General features: G+C 32.6%; 1 protein-coding gene across 20 annotated transcripts; it reads left to right on the forward strand.

The window, feature by feature from the left end:
- The first annotated feature begins 12,366 nt into the window (after positions 1-12,366).
- Positions 12,367-18,840, forward strand: LOC102628796 (uncharacterized). Of its 20 annotated transcripts, none has more exons than XR_003062262.2 (6): positions 12,367-12,846; positions 14,802-14,870; positions 15,667-15,686; positions 17,188-17,250; positions 17,727-17,798; positions 18,429-18,840. XR_003062262.2 is itself a non-coding variant. In XM_052439505.1 (4 exons), the coding sequence occupies exons 1-4, from the start codon at positions 12,566-12,568 to the stop codon at positions 16,280-16,282; spliced, it is 453 nt and encodes a 150-aa protein (XP_052295465.1). In that variant the 5' UTR covers positions 12,374-12,565; the 3' UTR covers positions 16,283-17,053. The 20 variants fall into 20 exon arrangements, 6 of the variants coding, with proteins under 6 accessions (XP_052295465.1, XP_052295464.1, XP_052295466.1 ...); XR_008054101.1 differs by having other exon boundaries at positions 14,806-14,870; positions 15,587-15,686; XR_003062261.2 differs by having other exon boundaries at positions 12,368-12,846; positions 14,806-14,870.
- Positions 18,841-25,540: the final 6,700 nt, after the last annotated feature.

Raw genomic sequence — 25,540 nt, forward strand, 5'->3', positions numbered from 1 at the left:
TTGTTTTGAGTGATTGTAAGTATTGTGATACACTTGGGTTAAGAGATTGGAGATAATCCTCTTATTGTAAAGGTTCATTGACACCTTGGAAGTCAAGTGTAACCATTTGAAGCATTGGAGGCTTGCTTAGTGAAATCCTCGAGCCTGGAAAGCTTGGAGGCGTGGACATAGGCGAGGTTGGCCGAACCACGTAAAAATCTCTGTGTTTAAATCTCTCTTTCCTTATCTTTTTATATTGTGATTGATTTATTTGTTATTGCTTTAAATTCGTTGTAGATTTGCATTGAGTTTTTTGTTTTAGAATTGAATAATTTTTAGAATCTCAATTCACCCACCTCTTGGATTGCATAACTAGAATTTCAGGAATGACCTGGGATTCAGAATTGAGTGGAATTATAATGGGCTGGAATGAGAATGAGGAAGGGGAATCAGAATAAATAGTTTACTTTAGTTGTGGGAATCATAATCATAATGAACTCTATTCTCATTGATGTATTTATTTTATCTTGGAACCAAAATGAATTGTTGTAAGTTATTAAACTGACATTATCTAATTATTTTCATTATTTTTAATAATAATAATAATAATAATAAAGCAATGATAAAATGAGAATTTCAAAATTGAAGTAGGGGTAATATGGTCACTTTAAAGAATGAGATTATCATTCTCACCTCTCCATGGGAATGTGAATTCTAGTAATCAATCGCAATATTAGATAGGGCCCACCACTTTAATTCATATTTCACATTTCATTTAAGTAAGTAAACACATCATTTATTCTAATTCCTTAATTCCCATTTACATTCCCAATAAGTAAACACACCATTAATCTATTTAAGATTGATAAAGTCTCACCACTATCATTTCAAGGACCACAAATTCATCAAAAAACAGAATATAAGAATAATTACTGAACCACTGACCCATCTAAAAACACAAGCTAAAAAAATTCATCTTATTTATCTTGTCAAATCAACCTTTTAGTGAGAATCTTCCGACTGACAAATAATAAATAATAAATAATTTTACACTTAGAAAATAATGCAAAATCTACATTTTAAAAAATAAAATGTTTTTAACAAGTTCATGGATTAGCTTATAGGATATTAGGGGTTTAGTCTAACTGAACGCCGAATTATAAGGGCTTAGAAAAGCCAAAAATCAACCCACTCCATATAGATTAGAGTAGTAATATTCAATCCCCATATTTTATGTCACAAAATCCCACTTTCTTTTATACCCCATTAATTTTAAAAATTACCCTCTTATCTAATGGGACTCCACTTTCTTCCATCATCATCTACGTCTAAATTTACTTATATTTTGTTAGAATTATCTTTCTTTCTTTCTAAAGAATTGTATTAGCGTACTTAGAGCAAGCCTATCATCCATTATTTTCTTCTTTTTTTTTAATTATCATCTATTATGTAATTGTCTATTAGAGGCTCTTTTAGGCAAGTAAATTTCTAAAGTTCAATATTTTAGACTGAAAGAGAAATTAAAAAAGAAGAAGTAAATATGAAGACTAAGATTCTATTGTATTTCACATCAAATCACTATAGAATGAATGCATTATTTTATTTCAAAAAATAAAAATATTTGACGCTTATAACATGCAAGTAAAAATACGGAAGAGAAGAGATGCTATGTTAATAGATTTGATTGGAAAGTAAATACAACATAGTAAATACATCACAATTTTTTTCTTTTATGGTAATTTCAATATTACATGGATCTCATGAGATGAAAGTTGGGGCTTAATAACTACACTTATAGACTATAGAGTGTGGAGCCATTGGCATCCTTTTGAAAAACTCATAAAACCCTTTTTCTACATAGACAATTATAACCTTGGATGAAGTTACATAAAAAGATAATATATTTCTTTCTCTTTCTCTCTTTTTCTTTTTGGAAAAATGGATATTCATTTAAGAACTATAGAAGATTTACAGATATCTTCCAGAACATCCTTCAGCCATATTCAAGGGTATGTTAGCCATATTATGAGCAGCAACATTCCAAGATATTGGAAAATAGAGCACTTTAAATTTTATACTATCTTTAATTCTCTTAATATTTTATAAGATTATATACTAAATCTCCTTAAAACTGCTCATCTTCCTTAACACACGAGTCCAATATAAAACCAGGTGATACATGGGCCCCAATGGACTTTTGAAAAATTTCAAAGTGTGATTTTAAAAAGCTTTGGGGCCCGTTTGGTATTGTTTTTGAATTTTTATTTTCTGAGAATAAAAATGAAAATGAAAATGGTGTTTTGCAGTTACTGTATTTCAAATTTAAGTATGCGTCTGGTATTATTTTTTGTATCCTGTATTTTAAAACTGAAAACAGTAATATGCATTCGGTAGACACAGTTGAAAATGATAAAAACAGAGAATATGCGTTCGATAATACTTTTTTCAAAAACAATTTTTACTATTAAGAATTTACTGTTAACATAAATATTTCTTTATTATTGATTTTGATGATAACAAATTTGATTAAGATTTATTATTAATCTTTTAAAAGCTCAAAATAGTTTTCATATACTTTTAAATCATCATTCTCACTTTATAAAGGCTTTATTATATATTCTATGAAAATATTTTTTGGTTATTCTCATGTTAATGGTTTCAATTGAAAAAGCTTTGAGATTTTTGATAATAACAAGTATTACTTAAAATCCTAAAAATGGACCTAATCAATAAGTTTTATAAAGTTTTGGGCCATAGTATAATTTTACAAAGTTTTGTGGTCAAATTAAAATTTTACAAAATAGTTACTATAGCAGTTACTGTAGAAAACGGTGATCCGACATCTTGATAACGGCTCGCCTACATCTAATTGAAGATTAGTTTCTGGACACTAACGGCGAGCCGACATCTAGATAACGGCGACCTGACAATTTGAAAATTCAGCCCAATGGCGATCCGACAAATACAACATAATAATTTAAAACAAAATTATTATAAAAAATTTACATGATAATAAAGTTTTAGAATTAACATTAATTAAAAAAAATTACATTGTCATTGTTTTTACATCATAATTAAGATATATATTACAACACATGATTTAAACAAAATAATTATAAAAAAAATACATGATAGACATTATACATTACGTATGTAATCATGCCACTAGAAGCTGCAATTCTATCTCTTGTAGCACTCATCTCGGCGACACTTGCTGGAGATAAATCAATATTAGTAAGTGGCCTACTAGTGTCTCCTTCTTCGTTGGTAACCAAATCTTGCACATCAAAATCCCCAAATAACCTATCACTTGCATTTTCTTGTCGAATAAAGTTATGTAAAGCGCAACACGCAATTGGAATTAGACGTTGCTTACGTAAACTATAATTATGCATATCCCTTAAAATTGAAAATCGCGCTTTTAAAACACCAAAGCACCGCTCAATTACATTACGCAATGATGAATGTCTATTTAAAACACCAAAGCATCGCTCAATTACATTACCGTGTTTGAAACAGGATCCCAACCAAATCCAGTATGAGCTACTAAGTCAGAAAACTCTCGATGTTTTTTGCGCAACCTATTAAACTTGGACTTAAGTTGCCCTACATTGAATCTTTTTTGGCATTGTTCTAACAACTCATCACTTATAGTGTTCCAAATTTTCTTAGTGAAAGTTAATGTTTGTAAATCACCCTTTTTAACATGGTCATGTACAATACGAATAAAAACGGTTTCGGTCCGGCTAGACCAATCAGCCTTATCCTCAACATCAACATCATGTGAATCCATATCTTGAAAAATTAGAAAACATAACACATATCAAATAATGATCAAATTCAACATAACATATACATATTTCAGCAACATGTCATACATTAAAAACTGAATGGTACCCGAAAAAATAAAAAATCAAACATATATCAAATATTGATCAAATTAAAAACACTACTATTAAATTTTTAGATATAAACATACAATTTTCAGTACATGCTATTAATCCCCCACTCAATTTTCAGTAATGTAATAACCCCCAATACGATTAATCTACAATACTCTAGTTTCAGTACATGCTATTAATCTACAATATCATCGTATTAAAAACAATTAATTAGTTGAACAAAAAAAAAGAAGGGTGTTTCGGAACCTATTCAACCCACGAGTTCTATCACCAGTCATGACCAATTCCTTATTTTATAGGGTAATTTTTACCATATTTTATTAGAGAAACTAAAGTGAGATGACAAAATAATTGAATAAAAATTAAAACATTTTCCATTTCGTCAAATACGCATCATAATTTCACATTCAACATCTCCTATTTGTTTGAGGTCCCTTTAATAAACCAATAAACTCAAATTAAGCATCTGTATAAAAGAATTCCCACAAGAAATTGTTTGTTTTAATAGATTTAATCTCTAAAATAAATGAGGAAAAATCCTAGTAGGTTGGCCAAAATTTGTCACTATATATGAACAACCTCAGAAATTTCCAGAAGCTTTAAAAATCACTCAAATCATCTCTCAAAAATTTCAGCTCATAAACAAAATAAATACCGGCAAGTGACAGATCCGGGAGAGCAACAATGGTTGGGCAAGTGCAGATCCGAGTGAGCAACAACGAAGCAGCAGTAGACGAAGATCCGAGAGAGCAAGTGTAGATCCGAGAGAGGAAAGACGAAGTAGCAGCAGCTGGATGGAGACGCGGTAGCAGTAGCTGGACGGAGTCGGAGCAGTAGCAGCTAGACGGAGTCGGAGCAGCAGTGGTTACGGCGGAGAAAGAGCAGCGGCAGTGGCTAGCACACCAAGAGCGACCAAGAGAGAGTGGATCGGGAGAGAAAGATGTTGGGTGAAGATAGGGGAGGGAGAGAGTGCAGATTTGCTGCAACTGGATTGAGAAAATTGAGGGGAAAGAGGGAGCTGCAGTGAACTGGATTGAGAGTGAGGGCTGCAGTGAAGAGAAAAGTGAGAGCTGCAGGGTCACGATTTTTTTGTTGTTTTTTAATTCATTTTTAGGTTTAGTCTGTAAAATTTGGAGAACATGTTTAACTTGTTTTCAGTTGTGTAGTTATAATAATGAATCTGGATTTTGTGTTTTGTAATTTGTTTTGTGAAAAAAATCCACCGAACATGTTTTATGTCTGTATTATAAAAATGAAAACGAAAACATGGCTTGAAAAAGGGTACCGAACAGGGCCTTATTTTCTTTGAAAATTTTAAAATTGCCTTATCTACATTTTGAAACTAAGAAAATGCCCCAACTAATTTTAGAAAGCTTCAACCTACTACATAATTGAAAGCTCAATTCTGATGGGGGTCTCTTTTCTCATTTTTTTTTTTTATGAAAAACAAAATAGGAGTTCAGAGTGGTTCACTATGACTCTTCAAGTCACTCAATAAGTGTTAGGTAGCTTTATCAAAGTTTCACTCTCTATTTCAAGTTAAACTCTTCCCAAGTGGTTGGTAGAGATAAATAGAGTAATAGATAGTGGTAGGTAGCGAGTAAAGTTTCAAACATTTTGCTAGTGTTTTCAATGCTGTCTTAAAAGATGGACACTGAGAAGCTAATTAAAAAATGCAAAGCAATATCGTCGAATAGAGAAATAAAAGGAAAAGTAACTTTCAAAAGCAAAATGAAGGAAAGAAAGAAGGAGAAGATATTTGCAGGCTGCTTGGTGGGGAATGTGTTACTGAATAGAGAAGAGAGAAAGGAAAGCTTTAAAGCAGTCTTGCTGTCAGTGTGGAAAGCGATGAAGGAAGTCAAAATTAAGAGCTAGGGGAGAATATTTGTATGCTTCAGTTTAGGCTGATAAATGGAAAATGTTAGCAAGGGGGCCATGGCAGTTTGAAAAAGCATTGATTTGTTTAGCTGAACCAGTAGGAATAGGTGAAGTAACAAAACATGTCTTTACTCGTGTCATTTTGGGCTCAAATTCTCGATGTACCTGTTTTATGCATGGATACGGAGACAATATGGAACTGGGAGAAGATATCGGAAGTGTTGAAGAGGTTGCCACATATGTTATAGGGGCATGTTTTGGCAAGTATATTAGGCTTTGTATCTCTGTAGATATCACAAATCCATTAATAAAGGTTCTATCTTTAAAGCAAGATGATGAAAATGAGATAGCAAGAAGAGTGGATGAAAATGAGATAGTAAGAAGAGAATGAGAATGCAGTAGATGAAGAGAAAAGTAAAGAAAATGAAGCAAAGTAGATCTCCATGCCAGCAAGGTATGAAAGGCCACCAGACTTTTGCTATGTCTGCGACTACATTGGTCATCAATACAGAGAGAGTATTTATTATAAAAATCAATTGAGAGAGGAAATGGCATATGGATCAGGCCGAAGGCCCTTATAATAGTAGAAAATTTGAAGCAGAATAAAGGAAAAGAAAGTGGAAGAGCAGAATAGGATATTTAAAGCCAGACATTGCCAATAATGAAAGTACAAGGCAAACATGGTAATCTGGGTTAAAAATGAATGAGCAACCAAAATCTAGAAAAAATGGGTGCAGGTCAAGGTCTATTACAAGAGGGGGATTTTCTAAAGACATCAAACCATAACAGTAAATAGCAATCAGGGACAACTGGAATTAATTTGATTTTAAGAGAGAACCAAAATGAGGAAAATAAGTGCAATTCAAGGTCCACTACAAGAGGGGGATTTTCCAAAGATGACAAGTCATAATAGTAAATAGCAATCAGAGACCATTGGAATTAATTTGATTTTAAGAGGGAACCAAAATGAGGCGAGAACTGAAATACACATCGAGAGGGAGATGAAGTCCTCAAAAAGAAGTTGAATTGGGGGGAGGGGGTAGGAATGAAGGTGATTGTTTTTAGCTCAAAGAAAGTGGGAATCCAAGTAAAAGCAAACTTATATGTAGACCAAAATAAATCAAATACGGGAGAAGTAAATAGGCCGGAGGAAACCATAACAAAGCCCAATAAATAAAAATGGAAGTTCCAAGCAAAAAGTGCTAAAAAGCCAATTAGCCTCAAGAATGGACCTGTAACAATGCAAAGGCCCAGTGGAAAAATCTTTCGGAATAGCTCAAAAATAGAAAGGTAAAGAATGGGTAGTCCAACTTAGCAAAACACCTTCTCTTCTCCAAATGCTAATTGCAGATTGATGCCAGAGATGCAGAGTAATAGAGAAAATGGATTTAAATCAATGCTTATAGAAAAATTAACGGCAACTGCTGGTCACTAGCCTTGCTGATAGCTATAGAGTTCATAAGATAGATCGTTCGAGGGTTAGGAATGATCAAACATTTCAAGAAGCCTAAAAAATTCTCCATATGCATAGGCTGTAGTTGATGTTTCTATATGAAACAAAGATGACGTCTAAGCAAATCATAGCAAAAGGTAAGAAATTAAAATTTGATAACAGTTTTGTTATTGGTAGAAGTTAGCCTTGCTGTGGAATTCTGTAATTATAATAGATATAATGCCGTATGATAAGCACCGTATAGATGTTAATTTTTCATGCTGAAAATGAAAGTTTTTTTTTTTTTTTGATACATTGGAACCTAGTAAAAACGAGGCTAAAACAGAACGGAGAATAGAGGTCCCATATATATCATTACATAACCATTAAATTTCCAAAGATGGTGTACTGGCATATACGGACATCTAAATTTGTTGCAAAGATTGGTAGGTCTTTTATCATTGCTTGACTTTATTTTGGGGATTTCAACAAAGATTTTGTAGCTAAATTAAAAGAAAAGGAATGATCGACGCGTGTTCAGTAGTGAAAAAAATTAAAAGAGACCATTATATTTTGCGGTTTAGTGATTTAGGTTATAAAGGATACCTTTTTACATGGTCAAATAAGAAGTTTGGCCTTAAACTAGTAAAGGAAAGATTGGACAAATTTCTTTGTTGCAAGAATTTGGGAATGGTATTTCACAAAAATTTAGCTACAAATCTTGTGACATGGACATTTGACATAATCCAATCTTAATGGAAGTGGAGGAGAAAGATAGAGGAATCAGGTATAGTCGAATAACTTTCCCTAGAATTCATTACAAAGTTATGTGGAGTCCATATAAGAGGTGAAAAAGATTGTAAAATAGGAGTGGGTGGACAGTTATAAATGGAACTACGAGGATCCTATGCTATTGTTCAAGTAAAAGGCAAAGGATTTGAAGGCTAAATGAAAACAATAAAACAAGGATGAATTTGATGAAAGGAAAAAAAACTTAATTAATTGCTTCTTCAGTTACAGAGTAGAAGAGCAAGCCATGAGCAGTATGTATGTACGAATGAAATCAAGCACATTAATAGACAGATAGATGAAATTTTGCTAGAAGGAGAGATTTGTTAGAGGTAAAGATCCAAAGTAGTATGGCTTCAAGAAGGCAAATTTTTTTTTTTTTTAATTGCAAAGCTTCAGCTAGGAAGAGAAAGAATACAATTGAAGGGCTTCTAATGAGAACAAGAAGTAGATAGTTGAAGCAAATGAGATAAAAAGGTTTTTTTATGAACATTTTGCTAATCTTTTCACTTCAACACACCCTACTCAAAGTTAGCTAGAGAATGCACTCAAAGATATGCCAAGGAAAATGACTATGACATGAACGATCAGTTGAACTAGACATTTGCAGAGGAGGAAATAGTTGCAGCCTTGAATCAGATGCATCTAATAAAAGCTCTAGCCTTTATGGATTACCAGCTATTTTCTTTCAAATACATTGGAAAGCTATCAACGAGGGAGTCATATCCTTATGCATGCATATTCTAAATGAAAGAGGTAACATTGCCCTCTTGAATCACGCTTACACTGGCTTAATTCCCTAGATCAAAAGGCCTAAGAGAGTGGTGGATTTCAGAGCTAGTAGTTTTTGCAATGATATTTATATAGTAATAGTTAAAACCATAGCTAGTAGGTTAAAACAAATTTTTCATTTTGTAATCTCATCTGTTTAAAGTGCTTTCATTTCCAATAGATTCATCACAAACAACATAATTATTGGTTATAAGTGTTTGCACAAAATAAGACATAGTAAAAGAAAAAAGAGAGACTTGGGGGCTTTAAAATTAGACATTAATAAAGTTTATGGTAAGAGAGTAGAATTTTTTGAAAAGTACAATGGAAATGTTTGGATTCTCCTCAAAATGGGTAGGCTGTATAATAAGATATATTACCACTCCATTTTTTATGTTGATTAACGAGATAGCTCCAGGCTCAATTCAACCTCAAAGAGGTCTAAGGCAAGGCTACCTTTTTGTCTTCATATGTATTTATATTATGTGCAGAGGTTTTCTCAAATCTTCTCACCCAAGCTGAGAGAAAAAACTAATCAAAGGGCTAAGATTCAACGAAGAGTTATCAATCACCTCCTTTTTGCAGATGATATTCGCAACAACTACTATAACTTGAAGAATATATTTGATTAGTATACTATTGCATGAGCTCAAATTATTGATTATAAGAAATCTTCTTTGTTTTTCAACAGAAATACACTGCCAGTATAGATAGCTACAATGAAGAATATTTTTCAGCTTCAAGTTTTGTTAAAACATGAAAAGTATATTGTTGCCCATGATTGGTCGTGCGTGGCCATCGCAACCAAACTCATGGTCGCACGTGGCAATAGGAACCAAATCCATGGTTGCACCCAGCCAAGGCAGCCAAACCCTTGGCTGTGCGCCGTGCTCGGCCATGGCAAACAAACCTTTTGTTCGCGTGTGGCCAAATCCATGGTCGCACGCGGCTAAGGCAACCAAACCCTTAGCTGTGCTCGGCCATGGCACGTGGCCATCGGAACCAAATACATGGCCGCATATGGCTAAGGCAACTCTTTTTTTTTTGAAACAATATCTTTATTATTTTATTAATTCAATAGTATTTTTTTATGGTTAAAATCATTAGTTAACAAAACTATTAAAAAAAGATATTTTCATACTTTCACAGGTCAACGAAGTCAATCGTTAAGGTTAATTATTTTTAGGAGATGATTTGGTGTTCTCTAAAATAAGAGAAATCATTTGAAGATTGTCAATTTATGAGGAGATAAGTTAAAATTAACTTATATTATAATAATAGTTGAGATGTTTCTTGTGGTGTAAATTTTCTATTTATAATATATTTTGAGTGTGTTGGAATTGAATAAACCTGTCAACACTAATTTAATAATATTATGAGCATATGATTCTACAAGTAGAGGGGTTAGTCCTGATTCCACAGTAATTTGCAATGCCAAAATTCATTGCCTAACACACAAAAAAAGAAAAGAACATATAGCAGGGAATGTTTACAGCACACATTTAAATTTCATTTAATAGTTTTGCAGTTCTTATATTAGCCACATGGTACAGAACTAGCAATAGTATTTACTACCATTTTAAACTTACTCCGGAAATAACGTATTAATTAGTGGTAAAAACTATTTTAATATTTATAAATCTTTAAAATTTAAAAATTGCAAAGATATACTCATTCTATCTCTCACTCACATTATTGCTCTCATGCTCGATTTTCCACTCTTACTCTCACTTTACTCTTCAGCAAAAATAACTTACAAAAAAAAGTCCGTTTTAAGACAGTTAGCAAGCAATGGAGAATAGAGCTGGTAAAACGGGTCATCGGGTCGTATTTGTGTCGTGTCAGCTTCGTGTCGTGTCAAATTTAGGTCGACCCAAACCCGACCCATTTAATAATCGTGTCAAAATATTGAGATCCAAACCCGACACGGAAAAATAATCGGGTTACCCAATAACCCGTTTAATATCTATATATTAAACAAAAGTTACATCAAATATTTACACACTATCATACATACGTATGTATATACATACATACATACATACATAATTTATCGATATTATAAAATATACATATCTACCAATATATTACACATGTACAACATTGAGGTTTTAATTTTTTTTTTATATATATATATATATATATATATATATATATATATATATATATATATAATATTATATATCAATATTATAAAATATACATGTCTATCAATTTTTACACATTTACACTATTGAAGCTCTAAATGTATGTAAAATTTTATAAATAAAACATTGTGTTTATATTCACCCTTTTAAAGAATAAAAAAAAAAGAAAATCATCCATAATATTTGAGTTTTAATTATAAGAATATGTAAATTATTTTAAAATAGAAAATATAATCGGGTCATTGATCGGGTAAATGGGTCAAGAATTTTAACCCAAACCCGACACGGAAAAAAATCGTGTTGACCCGGACCCGACCCATTTAATAATCGTGTTAAATTTGACGACCCATACCCATTTATTTATGTCGTGTTCGTGTCGGGTAATCGGGTTGTGTCAAATTTTGCCAGCTCTAATGGAGAATACGCTAATATTGGAGTTTGAAACGTGATGTAGTTGTTGAGGGTTACTTTTGAAATTTAAACGAGTGTCATTAGATATTTATATTATTATAATATATTTTAATAGGGTAATAGAAGAAAAGGGGTTTTAAGTGGACTTTAAACGAGAGTCAATAGTAACCACTCGACCTTTGGCCGAGTGGCTAGAATCACTCTTTCATGATTGTGATGATAGTGGTTCGAACACCCCATAAAAGTATTATGGGGGTTTAATTCTTTTCTTAAATTTGAGTGAAAATAGTCTTTTCTTTTTTTAAAATGTGAGTGAAGTTGACATTTCAATATTAGAGAGGGTTAAAATTTAGACAGTGTTATATAAGATTTAATGCAAACTAGTTCCAGTAACTGTCTAATTATAAATATCAGTTGTAATCTCATGTAATATGAGAATCTAGGTAGTGTTATATAAGATTTAATATAAATTAGTTCTAGTAATTATTTGAATAATCTCATGTGATATGAATTATAATTTAAGTAATAATATCATGTAATTCCAAAAAAAAAAAGGAGCATCAATAGTGTCACTATAAACCCAACCAAACTACTAATCTATTTTTGGCAGCTAGTACAAATACAATTGTCCATTCTAATATTTATTACACATGTCAAATTTTGACATCAAATTGTGAAGCAATTTAATTATTTTTAGAAAGAAAGCAGTGAAACAAGTTAATATTATATTTGGTTAGAAGGTTTTGCCGACTGATTTTTATACAATTTTATTTAGTTATTTAATTTAGAATTATGGAAAGTTGACAATTTAAAAACTGATTTGAATTTTATTTGACCTCCTTTTTTTTAGTAATTAAAATTATATTTCACTGTTATCTATTTACTTTTTTAAAATTAGAATATGATTTATGTTTGATTTCTAACTATTAGTATCTTTTAAAAATAAAATAAGATTGACTAGTTACTTATTTGCGAAATCTTATAAGTTTGATTTGGGAAGATAGACCGCTAAAATTTTATGTTTGGGTAAGTTTGTTTAAAATGATTGGTTCGAGTCCACTAATAGATTCTATACGGCAGTGACGTTGGTCAAGTTTGAAAATTTTAAGCAATTTGACTTCCCAGAAACCCCGAACGCTTTGTTTATAAGATCTCAGATTCGCGGCCTAAAAACGTGGGTTTCCCTCCATAAATACACACAATTCAAGTCTTGCACTCAACACTCTCTATCTTTTGTTCCCCAAATAAGAAAAACAATGAAAAAAAAACACCACCTCCATTTGGAAAGATCAGAAATGATTTTGTTAGGCTTACTTAGACCATATGGAAGAGATGAGACAGTGGCACGAATCGTGTTATCATCATCAATCGATTGCTTTGGATTGAATAGAACTCAAGTGATTGACTCTGGATTAATAATATTCCTCAATGAATTCCGTAATCGTTATCATGCTCGTTCTCGTTTCCGCTCTTTTCCTGGAGATTGGTTCCGTCGTTGCGGTGGACTCCGCGGCGCCTCCGCCGTTCGGAAACCCAAGTGAGTTTTTTTTAAAAAAATTAATTCCCTTGGAATTAGCAAATTATGTGATGTACGTATGTTGTGTTTAATTCAGTTAATGTGATGTTTACAAGAATTGATTACTGGTGAATTTGATTAGTAGTATCATATGAACTTTGCTTATAAGCAATAAAGGTTTTAATACAGTTCAGTTTAGAGACTAATTAGGTTCCTAACCATATGAGGAACAAACAAAGAGATGATGGAGATATAAAGGCATGTCGGTTTGAGTATTGACGCAAGCATGTTTGAAATTTTCAGGCCTAGACCATTTACCAATAAGAAACTGCTCTTTATCTGTATGCTATTTCTCACCTATGAGACTATTAGATTTTGTTGCTTAGGTGGTGACTCGGTATCTCTGATTGGCCATGACTTCAGGCGTGGCCATGAATGCTGCTCTGTTAAACTGATTTGCTCCTGAGGACATACTGTGTATTGAAACTATTTGCGCTTTGGTGCTCTGACCTTGCTTAAAGCAGATTTGACAACTTACATTTGCATTAAAAATTTGCCACCCCTGTCAGCTTGCTCCCGCAATCCTCCTCTTCATTACCCAAGTTCAAATCCTTTCCCTGATTGCAATTATGATTATTATTACCAAAACTAGAACTGTATCCTCCACTTTATTGATAACCACCTCCATTGTTAGCACAACCATTTTTCTTCTGATTTTCTCAAGATTTAGCATGGTTTGCTGCAAAATTAGACTTAGCCTCAAGCATGCCTAGGCTCATTTCTGCTTTCATGAAGCAGTAATATGGAAGAAACTTCATTCCAAGTCATGTTTGCTAGGTTTCCAGTGATATAGATAGCAGCAACTTCATAATCTCCATTAAGTCCAGTCACCAAGTGCATAGCTAGATCATCATCTGTAATTATGTAACCAGCAGCTTCAAGACTACTAATCAAACCGCTTAGTTTCAAGTAAAACTTAAACGTTGAAAGTGATCCTTTCTTGTTAGTGTTTAGTTGCCACTTATGACTTATTACTTTAGCCTTAGTTTTAGATCAAAACCATTGATCAAGAATAGTCCACAGATCAATAGATGTCTTACAACTGAACTGAAATTTTAACAATCACAGTTGACATTAACCAGCTCATGATGAGCAGATAGATCTTGCCTTTTCCAAACATTATACTCAAGATTTTCGAAAGCTACTTGCCCTTGATCTATGGAGGTTTGAGCTATGTACTACTCTGGAAATGACTTTGATCCATTGCCTTCGAGAGACGAGAGCACTCGAGTCCTCCCTAGAATATAGTTGGATTGATCCAGTTTGATTGGAACTGTGAAGGCGAAGCGAACTGTGATGGTGAAACTTGTTGCTGAGGCTTGTATTCAACAGATGCATCTTGATTGGCCATGGATCTGTAGCTCCGATAACCGGTTAAATTAAATTTTGTATAATTGAAATATGTTTGTTAAGTGAGAAAATCTCTGGAAAATCAGGAAGTAATGAGTTTTATTGAAGACTCAGCCTCATGAAATGCTTACAATACACTGAAATTACAGTAGCAATTAGAAATATCTAGACATCCAACTAATTGATCTAAAAAGAATGGGAAGTCTCAAATTCTGTTTTGCTGCTATTCCATATGCATTACCTCCTTTGAAAGCTTATTGGTCCAGTTTATCAACTAGCAGTAATGTCAGTTAATGGCCTTTGCTGTGTTGACCAGAGTTGACCATATACATTCACAATGTCTGAGCTGTTTGTCATTTTATGTCAGTAACATGTTTTATTTTATTTTTTATGTCTGCTCAGATGTTTTTATATAAGTGGGTATGTTTAATTTTGTGCTAAACAAAAAGTCTTTAAGATATCACATGCCAAGAAGTGGTCCTCTGTCTTTTGCCATTTTATTAGAAGCATTTAAATACTGGAATAACTTATTTTCTCCATATCATTGGCCTTTTCAAACATTTGAGCAAGCTCTTTGTTACCTTGCGTCCCTTTGAACATATCATGGTTTGCGCAAGGCATTGGAATGCTTGAAGGTCAGAACATTTCCAACTTCTTGTTAACTTCCCTTTAAACATATAATAGTTTTTATAAGGTATGACACTGGTAGAGGAGGTAGTAAATGACAATGAGGGTAAATTAGAAGATCTGAAGAGAGAAATGGACGATGAAATGATTTAGTGATTATAGTGCTTCTCTACTTCTTGGAATTGTCTCAAAATTAAAATTTATACTACGTAGATTGGACCAGTAAAGCAAGTTAGAAGTAGAGACCTCGTGTATGCTGAGCATTCAAACTTCATGATGACAATGCCGGAGTTAGAGCATGTTTGGGATTTGTGGTGGATTCTCAAATAATCACCTATTTGAGAATCTACTCCTAATTATGTTTGATAATTATGTTTAAAAAAGAAACTCAAATTAACTTTGTTTGATAATAATTATTTGACAAATCAATCACAATTGGTAATGAATTCTCAAATAAGTGATTATTTTAGATATTAAGCAAGTATTGATTGCTACAAGCTATTTTGGAGGAATATTATTCTATGAAGAACATGAATAACAATGGAAGTACAAGCAGCCAAGAATAACGGGATGGTAACCGGCTGGTGAACGGGCTGCTGGTGTTATGGTTGTGTTGCCACTGAGATATAGATGAAAAAGAAACTTTTTGATTGATGAGTTTTTTATTCAATTAAATACAGTAGCTAATCACCTCTATTTATACTAAAACGATGAACATTTGTAGATGCTGAATAATTAATTTCAATTTTTCTGGTGAAAATTAACTGGCATGGTGAATGAGCCCGCTGGTTCTCCCTTGAGCAGCTATGATGATGGATTTCCTGGTGAGTTTTCTTCCAATCTTTGGATTCGATTTGTATGTTTACTGTTTCTCTAATTCAGTTTGATAAGTTTTTATGTCCTTAAGTTTTTCCGACCTTTTTTTTCTCCAGTAGCTTAGGGAGATACTTTTATGCTTTTCCTTTGATAGTGCAGTCATTAACACTCTTGACCGCAAGAATAAAACTAGACAAGCATAATGCAGAGTTTGTTTAATGTGATGGTTGGCCTATACATTCTTTTGCATGATTATGAGATGGAATGTTTTGAGTACTTTTATTATAGTTCTTTTAGCATATTGATCTCTTCTCCAAATTTTTGAATAGAGTGCTTTAAAACATTTGCAGTGTGCTGTTCTCTACATATAGTTTGGCATTGATTTATTAAAATAGTATGAGCAGTTGGACATTTTAGCAGTTGATGTAGCAGGAGACTGCCACATTTATGATTCCCATTTGGTCACTTAGATAAATTGTGAACTGATGTTATATTTTCTACGATTGTTGACGCCTAGAGCTGGAGCAACCGGGCTCATATGTTTCTATGTCAGTATTTTCCTTTGAAGCTGCTATCAATAATCAAGTCTTTTATCCAAATTTGAATAGTCATAATTCACAGTATTGTTATGGTTATCTCCTGCTGCAATTGTGTATTTTTAAACTGTATAGTACAGATTTGTGAATGTGTGAGCATGTCATCATAATTCTTAGTACAGTGATGACTGCGAATGTCACGCTCAGTTATTAGAATGTATGTATGAGCACATCATCATTATTTTTCTGAAACATGTACTTTTTTTTTTCTTTTGTCTGCTTACATGCTTTAATTGTGATAGTGCATATATTACGTGGGTATGTTTAATTTTGTGCTTTGAAACAAAAAATCTTTAAGATATTAAGCCAAGAAGTGGTCCACTGTTTTCATTAATTTTAATAGCGAAGCATTTAATTAGTGGCATAACTTATTTTCTCCATATCCTTTGTCTTAAACATTTGAGCAACCTCTTTGTTACTTTCCATCCCTTAAACATATACTTGTTTGCTTAAGGTATTAGAATGCTAAAAGGTCTGAAGATAAATATTGTGATCAAGTGACTTGTAAGCTGTTATTCTATATAGCGATTGTAATGCTTCTTTGATCCCATCTCAAAATTAAAATTTTATCGCATTTGGACTTTTAGAGCATGTTAGAATCAGAGACCTTGTGTTGGCTAAATAGTGACTTCCTATTTTATTATAAGAATGCTAGAGTTATTAAACATAAACCAAAATAATTTGAACGTAGAGTTTCGGATTAAAAGCCATGTAGTCGAGTCAGTTTCTCATTTTCTGTCAATTTTCCTGAACTCTTATTCATCAAAACTCAAAATAGTCACAAATGGCCCCTTTTTTGCTCAAATTAATTTGAAAAATAAACGAATTTCTTGAAATCTCTTAAACTTTCCCATCTGAACAATGCTCTTTCTTATAATGTTCTTTTCCCCCCTCCCGTTCTGGTTCAAATTAGCTCGCATGCTGAATGAACCTGCAGTTCCTCCCTTCAGTAGCAACGACAATGGTTTGTCCATTGGTGAGTTTTCTTCCATTCCCTTGACTTAGTATGGAGGTTCATTATTTCTCTAATTCCATAGGATTAGGTCTTGTTCCAATAATTTGGGATATCTGTTCTTTTGCTTCTTATAAGACATCATATGAATTGAAGATCTGGAATGCTACTTTGCAAGGATATTAGGAAATATTATTCAATTTGTTTGGCATGCAACAGAATGCAAGCATATTAGGACATGTCATTTAATTTGCATGGCATGTACATTCTGTTGCATGAATGTGGCTAAAAGATAATTTCATACTTCTTAAGTCTTATTGATCTCTCATTCTACTCTGTTTTCAAGCAGATTGTGGCTCTTCTTTGGATACATTTTCACATTTATATATTTTGAAAAATGAGAAGTTGGACCTTTTCTGCCAGTAACATTTATGATTCTTATTCTGTCACCAACATGAGTAATAATTGTTTGTGTACTAATTATTGTTGTTGCTGCTCAGAACTGGAGTGATATGGCTCCTTTCGCTTCCATGTTGCGTTTCAATTATCAAGTATCTTATTCAAATTAAAAGGTAGTAGTTATTAGAATTAATATGGCTACGCCGTGCTGATATGCTGTATTTCGTAGACCATATAGGCGGAAATTTGTGAATGTATTGTGGAATGATGTCTTTGCCTGTCATCAGTATTTGTTGTTGAAATCAAGTACTTGTTGTAATTAGTTTACACCTATGATGTCTATTTGTTCTAATCATATATAAGTAAATTTACAATGTTATCTGATATATAAAAATAGTGAACTACCCCCATACTTAAAAAATACTTTTAATATTTGTCAAAAACATATTTTTTCCCCCCCTTTTTCTGTTGCACAGATTCATTTACGTACGACTGTGCATATATCAGTGGCATTTGTTTGATTGTGTTCTTAGAAATGAAATTTTTTTGACATTATTAACAAGAAGTGTTCCGCTGTTTTCTGCAATTTTATAAGAGTGAAGCATTTTATTGGTCCAAGTTATTTTAACTTGAATTGGTGCCATCTAAAGATTCCATGGTCTTAAATATGGAACCGAGAGAAGAACAAAAATGTAGGACAAAAAAGAAAAAAAAAAGGCAAGCATGATAGGTCCTCAATTTGGAGTATAAAGCTAATTATACTGTATTTTGGGACCATATGACGTGAACCACTTTTTGTGCAGGCACACAAATACCGCTCTTTGAAAATAAGCTTTTCCTGCCGGACAGTGGGAAGAGAAGATTATGGCTGATTATGGTCCCGCTTGTGGTGGGGCTTCTCATCCTAGTTGTGTTGTTCATGCCACTTATCCGAGTTATTGAGCAACCGAAAAGGAATGCTCGTGTTTTTGATTTGGAGCCATAGTAGTTACCGTTTTCCTTGATAATAATTTGCATATTTTTCACTTCATATTCATATTTTTCCTCTGATTTACTAGAAATATAACATATAGAATTTGAACGGATATAGTGTCCCATTGTATACACAAATATCTTATCTCAGAATTTGAAACTTACTAGTTGTAAGTTAATGGGTGAATTGGTGTATAAGTACTTCACTGTTTTGGTCCAATGGAGAATGTGAAACTTATCCAATGATATGTCTTCTTAGAATGTCGGGCGAAAGTTCGAACATTTTTTTTTTTTTTTGGGGGTTGCGGTCAGCGATATTTTGGGTTTTCTTAAATAAGGAAAGCATCTTGATTGAGTATGGTCAGGCTTCTTCCCAGTGAATTTTTATGTGGGACTCGTACGTGCCTAGAATCTGTGAAGGAAGTCTATTAATCGGCCTAGTTGCTGTAGAAAAACTTCTACCGAGAAAACACTTCGGTACACGAATATGAAAGAGCATAGTCAAGCCCATTTCAGTTTTTATTTAATCTTTTATTGTTTTTTGCTCTCTCTCTCTCTCAACAATCTTGTTCTGCAGAAGTGCCCCTGGGAAAGATTTTTGAAACTCTTCATGCTCTTGCAAAGTAGTGATAGAAGTCCACGTCTTCGAACTCTCCTCAACCATCTGCTTGGAAAACTTTTTTGTTCCTATCATACTGATTCTTCAACGAAAATGCAAAACAATTTAAGATATTAGATTTTCTTCTTAACAGAAAAAATCGGGTGAGAATGCATTCATCAAACAAGAATGACATGAATATTGATCCTGTGAAAGGGATTGAAAGGTACTAGACCTTGCGAGTTACAATGAATATTAGAAACAGGTTCTCTCAGATAAAAAGTCTTTGCTATCATGCTCATTAATAGAGTTGAGTTTAATTATTTTTAAGATGACTAATTACATGTATTTTTGGGCAAAAAATTGGAAAAAATAATGAATGTTCTATTTTTTATAAAATCATTCAAAAGTTAGGAACCTTTTCTTCTCTTGATCATGTATACAAGCATAGGGTTACATAAATACTTTGGATTTCTAACGAAGAATGGTAGAAGAAAGTTGCAATCTTCTCTAATCTTCTCTATTAGGTACAAGGAACTCTAATTTTGTGTAGGATTGAGCAATTTTTCTTTTCTAAGAAAAATTATATATAAAGTTAAATTTCCATTCTAATTTTCTCTCCTTTATATAGGCACTTAGTAGAGTAAGAGTTTGACTAAGAATTGAGCTAATAGAGCTACAGATCTATGGGTTTTCTAACTCCAACTTAATAATTAAGACTCACTCATCTCATGGCACATCAAAACTATTAAGTTAGCTCCAGGCTATTCCACTAAAACCCCAAGGTTATACTCTGGTAACCTATGTAATTAAATAAAAGCTTAATTAATTAAAACTCTTTTTAATTAATTTTAGCCTTGGTCTTGAACCAATAATAACCACTTAATTAACCCTTTATTTGATACTCATAATTAAGGTTAGGCCCATGATGAATTCGTGTCTCTGTAATTACATATTTACTTGTAGAATACTATTTGTTCAAATGATCAATTTCATCATATCTATATTTGTAAATAAATTTACAAACAAATATTATTATTCAATAATAAATTAATTGAATAAACTGTGGCCACATATTTAAATGATTTAGTACCATAAACAACTTAGGTAAGCATCATTAGTATAGATTTCATTTTATAAGTATATGTTCTCACATTCATGAAACTACATCTCCAAGATATCGAGGTTTGGACCGTTTATATGGATCTCACTCCATGATAACTCAAAAGACAAAATATAAATGCAAGTTCATTACCCACTTAGGATTAAGGTTGATTAAGCTTATTACAACTTATGTGAATTATGATCATCAACATTGTTAAATTAGAACATAATTAGTTATAGACTAGTTCAATATGCATATACCAAACACACACTCACATATTAATTATTCTATTCAAAGTCTTCATTTCAGTGATAAAGATAAAATGTCTTACAATAGAAGTAGAATAGTTACAACTTTAAATAATGAAATGCCTATTTCATTAATATTCTCATTGCTAAGGGCTGCAAATATGTGTTGACCCAGCCTTGCCCTCCAGAACCAATGTTAAACGATTATAGAAATCAGAGGGAGCCTTATGAGAAATGGTGCGAAGCTAACAAAATAGCTAAACGCTAGATATTGGCTTCGATTTTTGTGGAACTGCATAAGAAACATCGGAGCATGGAAACAACCACTAAAATAATGGCTAGTCTTCATCAGATGTTTGGGCATAATACACATTTTGCCAGAGAAGTAGCGTTGAAACGTATTACGGATACTAAGATGGAAGAGGACACAAAAGTTCGTGATCATGTCCTCAAAATGATGGGCTATTTGAATAAAGTAGAGATTCATGGTGTTCAAATCGATGATAAAATAAAGATTAACATGGTGATTGAGTATTTGCCTGATACATTTAAAGAGTTTAAGGTCAGCTATATCTTAAACAATAAAGATATGACCTTAATTGAATTAATGCACGAACTACATGCTATAAAAGAATTTTATCATAGCAGAAAACTTCTTGAAAAATAATTGTTTTGAAGGCTTAAGTTGAAAGACAGGAATAAACAAGAAAGAGTTGGGATGAGCAAACTGTCCACTAAATAAGGTGGCAAGCCAAAAGGCAAGTGTTTCAAGTGTGGACATAAGGGTCACTGGAAGAAAGATTGTCCTAAGATTATTAAAATCAGGTATAGGAAATGTTTAAACTTCCTAATTAGTTAAGATTTCTATTGATTTATGCAATAGTGAATTCTGTGATTATTTATCTTATTTGTAATTCATTTATTTGGTTTTTAAGAAACCAAGAGATTAAGTGAAGAAAGCTTCAAACAACAGTTGAGGACATGCTAGTTTATATCAGTTGAAAGGCTAGATCAATTTTATGAGACTTTAGTTTTGATATTTGTCTTTATTATTCCAAATATTAGAGGAATTTAATTTTGGTGGCTTGTTTTAATACACAGGAGTACAATGTTAATTTTGGATCCTCTGTTTATTACTTATTTTGGTTATTTATAAAGATAATTTATATCATATAAGTCAATTGATCAATTCAAAGCAAGATATAATGATAAATAATATATGCATTTATCCAAGAAAAAAAAATGTTTCTTCTAACCAATATCACCTTTGATATTTATGCTAAAGTCATATAAGCTATAATAAGATTTTAAGAAAATGATTAATGATAGGCTTGTTGGCCTATTAAGATTGATCATTGTAACTCTATAAATCTTATTTAAAAAAGTAATATGACGGGGATGCTCTTTTTGAGCTAAAAAACATAACATTGTATTGGATGATTTAGCTCATACAAATGTATACGAACTAATCAGTTTACATGTTATAAGAGGTTATGAGTATTCTATCAATCTTGTTGATGAATATTCATTTCATTTATGTATGTCTAAATGCGTCATGATTCCATTGCTTTTGAAATTCAAAAGGGTACATGGATAAGACAGAAGCAATTAGACAAGAATATTAAAGAACTTCGATATGATCGAAACAAAGAATATCTCTCTGGAGAATTCAAGCTCTGTTTGGTTGTCAAATGAGATAAACTTCCACATATAATGAACACTATGATACAATAGTGTAATTAAATGGAGAAATACGATTCTTTTGGATAAGGCAAGATATATGCAAAGTGATTTATCATTTACCTTTTTTATTCCAGATACTAGTATTTAAAACTGCAAAGTTTATTGAACTTAATTTCATCCACCTCAGTGTCTACTACTCCAAGCAATTATGAAAAAGTCACAAATATAGTTTGAAACACATTCGTATTTGGAGTTTACTAGTATTTGTACTAGAATCAAAGGTGGAGAAGATGGATTTGTGTTCAGAAGCTTGCATGTTTTAGGTATCTTCAAGGAATAAGCGAAAGTCTGAATTATACTCCTCAAGATAGGAATGTATTTGTAGACATATTCTTTACTTTCTTTGAGGAAAACTATATAAATGACTTATAACCTAAGAGTAAGGTAAAACTAGAGAAATAAAAAAGAGATCAGATTGATGCTCAGCCTTCAACACCTGTTATAGAACAGAAAGAACAACAATAACCAGCTGATCAACACAGGATTATCCCTGAACAACCATCACTTTTAGAACCTCATCGTAATGGCAGGGTAAAATTAGGTTACCTGCGAGATACATGTTATTGGGAGAAACCTATACGGCTATCTCAGATGAACATATACAAGATCCCACTAGTTACAATGAAGCTCTAATAGACAAAGATGTTGAATTTTGGAAAAAGGCCTTGAATCAAGAAATTAAATGTATGTATTCCAATAAAGTTTGGGAACTTGTAGAGGCACCAAATGGGTAAACCTATAAGGTGCAAGTGGATCTACAAGAGAAAAGAGCAGTGGATGGAAGGGTAGAAACATTTAAAACAAGATTAGAAGCCAAAAAGGTTTACTCAGAAAGAGGGAATCGATTGTGAGGAAACATTTTCTTCGGTTGCTATGCTTAAATCCATTAGGATTCTACTCTCCATTGCTGCAGTGCTAGATTATAAAATTTGACAAATAGATGTCAAGATTGCCTTTCTTAAAAGGCATCTTAAAGAAGACATCTACATGCAGCAATCATATGGATTCATACAAGAAGGCTAAGAACACATGGTATGTAAGTTGAAATCAAAATATAATACAACAGGACTATTAGGACGTATCTCAAAAGTCATGACTCTTTGCACAACCATCCAAGACACAAAAAATTTTGTTATCTTTGTTTTTTTTTTTAAAAAATAAACACACCTATTTAGAATTTACGTCAACTATCCCTTCCCCCAAGCTAATCTAAACATTATTCATAAGTTAAAAATATGCATGCAAAAAGATAAAAAAGATAAAGAAAACATAAATAGGAAAGATCACACCTGAACAGGCCGCTGAAGATGCGTTTCTAGAGCCGTTACACCCCATATTCAAGCATCTTCAACATAAACATTACTAAGATTTGACATATTCTACAACTGTCAACTATTCCCCCCAACCTGAACAAAACATTGTCCTTAACGGCTTAAAAGAAAAGAGTTTATAAGACATTATCTGATCACTCCAAGAAGATAATTATAGCCGAAGAGTTAAGTCCAACTTGTACTTCTTACTAGGGCTAGGATCTGGCTCTGGTTTATAAGTTTGTTAAAGATCAAGTAACTCACTAGCAGTAGAAGCACAACTGTCAACTATTCCCCCCAACCTGAACAAAACATTGTCCTTAACGGCTTAAAAGAAAAGAGTTTATAAGACATTATCTGATCACTCCAAAAAGATAATTACAGCCGAAGAGTCAAGTCCAACTTGTACTTCTTACTAGGGCTAGGATCTGGCTCTGGTTTATAAGTTTGTTAAAGATCAAGTAACTCATTAGCAGTAGAAGCACAACTGTCAACTATTCCCCCCAACCTGAACAAAACATTGTCCTTAACGGCTTAAAAGAAAAGAGTTTATAAGACATTATCTGATCACTCCAAGAAGATAATTACAGCCGAAGAGTTAAGTCCAACTTGTACTTCTTACTAGGGCTAGGATCTGGCTCTGGTTTATAAGTTTGTTAAAGATCAAGTAACTCATTAGCAGTAGAAGCACAAATAAAGAGTTTTTTTTTTCACAGAGATTGAAATAAAATGATTCTTAATTGCATGGTTAATGAATGTGAGCAAGCCATCATAAAAATTACTAACATTTAGCAAACCGATGGGTTTTTTATGGGAGTTCAAAGGGGCCCAAGATGCAAATGTAATCAGTACCTCTAAAATTGCAGGATCTTCTGGCAAGAAAATGAAAGCATAAGTATGATTTAACATCTCAAATATTCGCTCTTGCATACTTAAGACAACTAACTCTTCTCCAATTGGTATGTCAAATAGGCATTCCACGGTTTGTGGAATTATACCTAGTATCTGGTTTCCTATAATAAAAATAGATTTTGAGACAAGTTTTTATAACCCGCAGTCAACTTCTCCATCTATAAGTTGTAGTTTCTTCTTATCTATAACACGACCAAGATCTACAACCGACTGAACGAATTCTTTGTATTTTCCGTAATGAAATCCAGAGAGCATACAAATGTTTTTGAATTGTCTACTCAAAAATGCTGCCATTGAAATAATATTCAAAAACAAGTTGTGAGTGGTTGGAAAAAGAGCTCATATTTAAAGATCTTAGTGACAGACAAAATGAGAAACAATTGTAAATGGGTTGGTGTATTTGTCAATGACCCGTAAAGCTTATGTCTCAGTAATTCAAAAGCAAACAGTAAAAGAAAAGTAAGGAGTGAAAAGAAAAAAAGTAAAAGAAAATAAATAATGATTAAATACAAAATCACACCATTAAACGCAATAATGCAAATGATAAAAGAATAATAAAATAAAAGGATATTTACTGGTAATTGTGATTGTGGTTCACATCTTCCTCTGATTTTACGTTCAGTAACGGCTTGAACACCCTCTATGGGTCGAGGATAGGTTTCTCATCCAATTTTCTTATGAACTAGCAAACATAGTCTTTTTGAGTCACATTCCCAAGACTAAACTGTGCATTTTCTTTTTGGAATAATCTCTATAACCTATGTATCTCACACTACATATGTCTGCTTCGATGTGTCTTAAGAGATCGTAAGATATCATCCAACGATTCTTTAATCAAGCCATCTTTAACGAAATTAATTTTATCTTCTAGATTATCAGAAACCATTCTTAAAGATTTATAAATTTCTCATTTGCAACTAAGTCTTACACAGTTATGACATTCTAAGCGAAGTCTTTTAGCTCTCTTTTTTTAGCAAACATGCTTTTACCAAAACCAGCCATGTAAGAAATAAATAGATCAGGAAAC

Source organism: Citrus sinensis, chromosome 4 (assembly GCF_022201045.2).
Source record: "Citrus sinensis cultivar Valencia sweet orange chromosome 4, DVS_A1.0, whole genome shotgun sequence".
Lineage (NCBI taxonomy): Eukaryota > Viridiplantae > Streptophyta > Magnoliopsida > Sapindales > Rutaceae > Citrus > Citrus sinensis.